This window comes from Lactuca serriola, chromosome 2 (genome assembly GCF_051521515.1).
Source record: "Lactuca serriola cultivar US96UC23 chromosome 2, Lser_US96UC23_V15, whole genome shotgun sequence".
NCBI lineage: Eukaryota > Viridiplantae > Streptophyta > Magnoliopsida > Asterales > Asteraceae > Lactuca > Lactuca serriola.
The window spans coordinates 198467846-198473845 of NC_136409.1; the positions used below are offsets into that span (position 1 = coordinate 198467846).

The window sequence follows — 6000 nt, forward strand, 5'->3', positions numbered from 1 at the left end:
TTTGCTTCAATTGAATGTGGACTCACGGATTTGGTTTGACCCCTTTTCACTTCTGTCACCGACCCTTTCATTTTTGGTGTATCATCTGGCTTAGATGTCGATAAATGGAATAATATTGGAATTTTGGTGTCTGAACAAGACAAGGGTGAGGATTGAAAGCAAGGTTTCGTCGATGATAGGGGTTGGGGACCAGGTGGCCTGAATGATAGCAGCCTTTGAGGCAAAGTTTTCGGACTTATGGTTTCAGCAGGTAGTGATGACAATGGCAGTGTTGGGGCGGTGGTGGTGCCATTGAAATGGTGAAGACGTTTACTGTGGTAGGGCTCTCCTGGTGGTCGAAATGGCAGCTTTGGAGTAGAGGTTTTCATCGTGGTAGAGGAATTCACGATGGTACGTGGTGGTAGTTGCAGGTTTGAAAGATAAAGACTAAAGGAGAAAAACATATCCTCCTTCAGATTAAAACCCATCTCATTTTTCTGTTTGTAGGTATAAGAACATGGGATGAAGAGGATGAAGTTTGTTTAACAAAGATCCAATCAATACATTTTCTAGATTGGGATTCACTGTAGAAAAATCAAGAAATGATAGGAAAGACAATGGCAGGAGAGAGAGAGAGAGAGAGAGAGAGAGAGAGAGAGAGAGAGAGAGAGAGAGAGAGTATGTATGTGTGTTTGTGTGTGTGAGAGTTTGCATTTTCATTTTCTATTTCTTCTGTTATAAAAAATTATAAAATTAAATATAAAAAGGAATTTTTTTAATTTTTATGTTAATCAGAAAAATCTTTAGATAATAAAAAAAGTGAAAAAGAAAAAGTATGGGCAAATTAGTCATTATGAAAAAGTTTATAGCAAATTGGACCAAACTCGTAACAAAATGAAAAGTTTGGACTTCTGGTGCTAATCCAAACATTTTTGGACTAAAGTGACAATTTTCGACAAACCACGGAGACCATTTGTGTAGTTTAGTCTTAAATGTACCGTCTCCCCTCAACAACTCTTTTAGAAACAAAATCTAGAATTTCACATTTCTTATACCAGTCTATTTTACCGATTTAACTAACAAAAAAGCTCGATATCGCACATATGGTAACATAGTAACATGTGTAAAAAAAGCTATCGTCTTATCTTTTCAAGGTTTTTTTTTTGCCACTTGTCAAGTTCTCAAGAGTTTTGTCACATGTAATTTTGTGGAAGTTTTAAAATTATTATTTTCCACTTGTCATTTTTTGGGAATTTCTATTTTTTAAAAATAAAATTTCATATAAAAAAGAGAATCATTCTATTAATTTGAAAATAAAATCTCATAAATGCTCTAAAGAATATTTGATTTCTTTTATAAATGTTCCAAAAGATTAAATTATGTTATATAAAAAGTATTATTTTATAAAATATTTAATGTTTAAATATTTATATTAAATTTTTATTTTTAATAAACCCGTGTATTTTTATAACAAAATTGATTGATTTAATATTCCATATTCCAAAGGTTTCTTGCATAGTGATATTAACATGCACCCTTTGGGGTAACTTTAGACCATTATCTCCACAAAAAGGCTATCCGGCCAACAGGTTGAACTAATCAAAGCAAGCCGGGTTAAGTACATGGAAGGAAGATGAAATTGGTCAATACTACTTGGTGCATACTAAAGAGCCTAAATGTGAGTACAAAAATAAATATACATCAACTAAGTAACAACAGCAATTTAATAGAGTAAATTTCAGTCTAAATATACTATTTACCACCGTTGCAGTGTATTTAATACTTTGAAAAAAAAAACGCCATAGTCACTAATTCTTCCTTTTCTATATATGTGTCTTGCCTTGTAACCAAAAATGTGACTTAAAACTCATCTTCCACAAGACTCACCAAAAGGGTCTCTGATATATCTTGTAGCAGTCAGTTGTTGCCATGAGTTACAATTTACATGATATGATAAGAAATGAGGATGGGACCCACCAAATTTACCTTATCATGCTGATGAGGCTTGATGATAGATAGATATATATAGATATATGTAGTTTCATTTCCAAATCATGTCCCCTAAGAATTGAAGAGCTGGGACACCTCTAATTTCAACATCAACAAGAGGCGCCTGTACCAGAAGCAAACTAGACAGCTCTGGATCACTTCTGATCATGTCAATTGCACGTGTCTGGTCCTGAAATATCAAATATATATTTACAAAATGAAATTATAATATTCACACGAAAAGAGAATATGAAAAAAATATCTTACCTTCCTTTTCATAGCACAAAACTTGCAGTCAGAAGCAGATGGGGGAAGAATTTGATTAACAATAAGTCTTTTAACAGGAACATTTTCCTTTGTAAGTGAAGCACGCAGTCTCGATGACTCATTGATTGCCATCACCTTAAATAAATAAAATATATATCTTGTATTAAAATTTAAAGAAAAACAAAATTTGTAGATGTTTCTAGAAGGTATTACCGTTGGAATCGTGACTATAACAAATTCTGTTGAGTTGGTGTCACGAAAAAGCTCGCGTACTTTAACCATTCTTTCACGTAGTTTCTCCAGTTTATCAGACTACATGAGAGAGAGAGAGAGAGAGAGAGAGAGAGAGAGAGAGAGAGAAAAACAGAAAAATGGCTGTTTATCAACGCTCTAGTCTAATTAAATACACATTTCATTACAAATCTTATTATATTATTTAATATTTATAGTGCTTACAGCATCTTGACGAGTTTCTTCTTGCCCAAATACATTTTTGATGGCTGAAGTAGCTGATGATATTTTTTGTCTAAGCTGCAAGTAACATGGAAAATTAAACATAAAAGTTATTGCCAGGTTATACTATATGAAAGTATAAAAGCTACAGATTTTGAAGTAAAGAAGTGGATAAAATTGCAACAATTTCCTTTTTCAGGATGGGCTAAAAAGTTGCAACTACTTTCTTGAAATTTTGAGAGTTAAAAGAGCAACAATATTGTTTTATTTTGTTGATTTTTAACGAATATATTGTGCAAATGGTTTAGTATTGGTCTATTAAACTAAAATGTTGACAAGACTGACTGAAGAAAGTGAAAATGCTTTTAACTTAGATGACTTAAGAGGGATACTTTTTTAAACTATAGCAACTAGTCTAGGTATCTTTTAAATAAGTTAATATAATGATTTGGCTACATTGGGTTTCTTTATTCAAATAATCAAACTATTGCCTTTATATAACAAGTCAAAAGTTGCATCATTTGATTGAATACATAGTTTTAGGAGGGTGGTTTGACTATTTATCAAATGTCAACAATACGCATTATTATATGGAGAAAACAGAATCTTGTAAAATGAAGTCAATGGCATGGATCCTTTCAGTGATGAGAAAGAGTAAATATAATCCATACTTGTAACTTGAGAAAATTTCAGTAATGGAAATCAATGCAGTTTTCATGACATAATCTTTTAAATTGTCCGATTCTTGGTTAAAAGATCTCATAATTACTAAACATAAAAGTTCCTTGCAATGATATAATAGAAAATCCAAATTTTCCAAGTTAAGAACTTTACCTTCAATATCTTCCCAATTGATGCATCCAAAAAATCAGGCAATGACAAAAGCCGAAGAGTATGACCCTGTTACCACATCTTATTATGTTCAGAAAATTACCCTCAACACAAAAAATAATAATAATAATTAAAAAAATTAAAAAGTACAATTGTCTTCCTTACCGTGGGTGCAGTATCAAAAACTATACGTGTAAACATGTTATATTCTTGTGATTCAAGAAACTGAATAACCTGCCAAAAAATTTACACAATCAACAAGACATTTTAAAAAAGGGAGAATATATTTGCTACAAAGTAAAAATATACAAACCCTAATATTAATTATTACCTTGGAAATAGCAATAGCTTCATCTAAACCAGGAGGAGGTGTATCCAATAGCTCCCCTAGCTTCAGCTCTCCTAACTTTGTTGATCAACAATCATAAAATATATAACACAAATAATCAAATACTTTGAAAAAATAAGTACTCCAAAACAAAGTATGCACAAAAAGAGGCTCAAAACAAACGACAGGGACAATGTAACTCAAAAATAGAGATGACAATTCAAACTATTTATGTGAAAATGTGTCAATTTGTTGCTAATGGCTCTAATGGGTAAACTTTCAAAGTATAGTGTCCTGAATCCTGATATGAAAAAAAAAATGAAAGTACAATAATAACTAGATAGATTTTCGAAGGCATAATGCTTTAGTAAGAAAAAAAAATACATTGTTGTAAATTTGTAATAGAAAGAAGTGTAAGTAAGATGATATAATAGAAAAAGAAAAGAAAGTGGGTTGCTATTTCTTGCAATTGAACCTTAACTAAACAATGGAAGCTTAAAAAAGATTTGGTTAGGTGTTTTACTTGGTCAGCAAGCATTCCAAGACCCATGCCATCCATGAAGTCTTTGACTCCAGTTCCACCATTCTTCTTGCTTACATCACGAAACTCTTCTCTTGCTTTTTCAGGATTTATCTGCCACAAGTTTACAACTATCAATAAAAGGCATAAAAATCAATATGAAATAAGAAGAAATGTCAAAGCAAATGACTTTCTCATCAAACCTCAAGGGCAAAGAGAGGAGAAAGGGGTCCTTCAACAGGTACAAGTGTCCCACCAGTCAGATCCTATAAACCACATATAATTAGAAAATCAAAATGTGTTGTTTTACTTTTACCATAAGAGAAAACAGATTGTTTTAGTTAAACAATTGGAAACAGAAGAAGACAAAGGATTGCCTGAGCGAAGGAATCACTTAAAGAATGTGCAGGATCTGTTGAAACTACGAGGGTTGGATGACCATTATTTGCGAATTTTACTGCAAGTGAAGCAGCACAACTCGTTTTACCAACACCACCTTTCCCGCCTAACATGTAATACTTTCTTTGAGTCCCAGAAACCATTTCATCAAACTCGGCTGTGGTTTCAACAGGAGCTACAGCTGATTTAACTGCAATGAATCAAAGATGTTCGCATTTTTAACTTTAGTAACTAGCCCGAAACCACTCCGATTCACATATAAATTCTAGACTACAAAGATTCATCCAGGTTCAAGAGGATCGAAAACCCTCATAAGAGAGAGTGAGGAGATAATCTTAAAATTGACACAAATGCGAAACCATCGAAACACAATACCCGAAAAAAATAATCAAAATTACCCTCGAATTGGAAAACCAAACCAAAATTAACGAAGGAACAGATGAAATTGGCAAGACAAACGCATATGGTCTCAACTAAAACGCACCTTTCAGTTTTCTTGGTTGTCTTCGTTTCGAAGAAAGGGAGAGAAGACTAGAACTGAAGATTGCGTCGAGTTTATATGGATTGAAAGGGGTTGGATAAGAGATAACCCCGGTTCTTGATACCGATGCAAAGCGGTTCGTTGAAGGATAAGAAGACATTGAAGTAGTCGCAAAATAAGATGTTGCTGCCATTTTTGCTTCGTTTCTTGTGGGAAATCTTGAAGGGAGTTGAAGTAGGTATGGTTTTTATACGAGAATTTGGCAGAGTGAATGCACTGCTAGATAATTTGCAGCCTTGCAGGGTTGGACGCTTGGAGCCTTGGAAGTAACCCAATAGGTATTTTGGTCAGTCCGGTTGACAGATGTAATAAAAGAAATCTTTTAAGATTTGTAGCTCATAATTAAAATGATGTTATAAAAAAGTATTAAGATTCCTAGAAAATGTCGGTTTTATTTTTTGACAAATTTTTGGTTCGTTTATATCGCAAACTTGTCATTTTTTTTATTGGTTTTGTCATTTTATCTGTAATAGCAGGTTTCCAAGTTACCATAAATTATTTTTTGCGAAAAAACCTTTAAGTTTACAAATATTTTATAAAATAACTCTTAAGATTATAAAAATATAAAATATAAATATATATTCAAAATTTGATTAAACTAAATGGTTTTTAAAAATTTAATTGTCAAAAGTTTATATCAAACTAATATAAGTTTTATTTTATTTATATTATGAAACCAAAACTGTAACATAT

At 32.3% G+C, this 6000-nt stretch overlaps 1 protein-coding gene across 2 annotated transcripts; it reads right to left on the reverse strand.

Moving 5' to 3' along the window:
* Positions 1-1658: 1658 nt before the first annotated feature.
* On the reverse strand, positions 1659-5581 carry LOC145088054 (ATPase GET3B-like). Of its 2 annotated transcripts, XR_013700955.1 has the most exons (12): positions 5251-5581; positions 4745-4956; positions 4571-4633; positions 4371-4481; positions 3851-3925; positions 3685-3753; positions 3523-3588; positions 2692-2766; positions 2449-2547; positions 2236-2370; positions 1966-2158; positions 1659-1877 (listed from the first exon to the last, which is right to left on the reverse strand). XR_013700955.1 is itself a non-coding variant. In XM_079026254.1 (11 exons), exons 1-11 carry the CDS (start codon positions 5438-5440, stop codon positions 2021-2023), a joined length of 1233 nt encoding a protein of 410 aa, XP_078882380.1. In that variant the 5' UTR covers positions 5441-5581; the 3' UTR covers positions 1659-2020. The 2 variants fall into 2 exon arrangements, 1 of the variants encoding a protein (XP_078882380.1); XM_079026254.1 differs by having other exon boundaries at positions 1659-2158.
* Between the last annotated feature and the right edge of the window lie 419 nt (positions 5582-6000).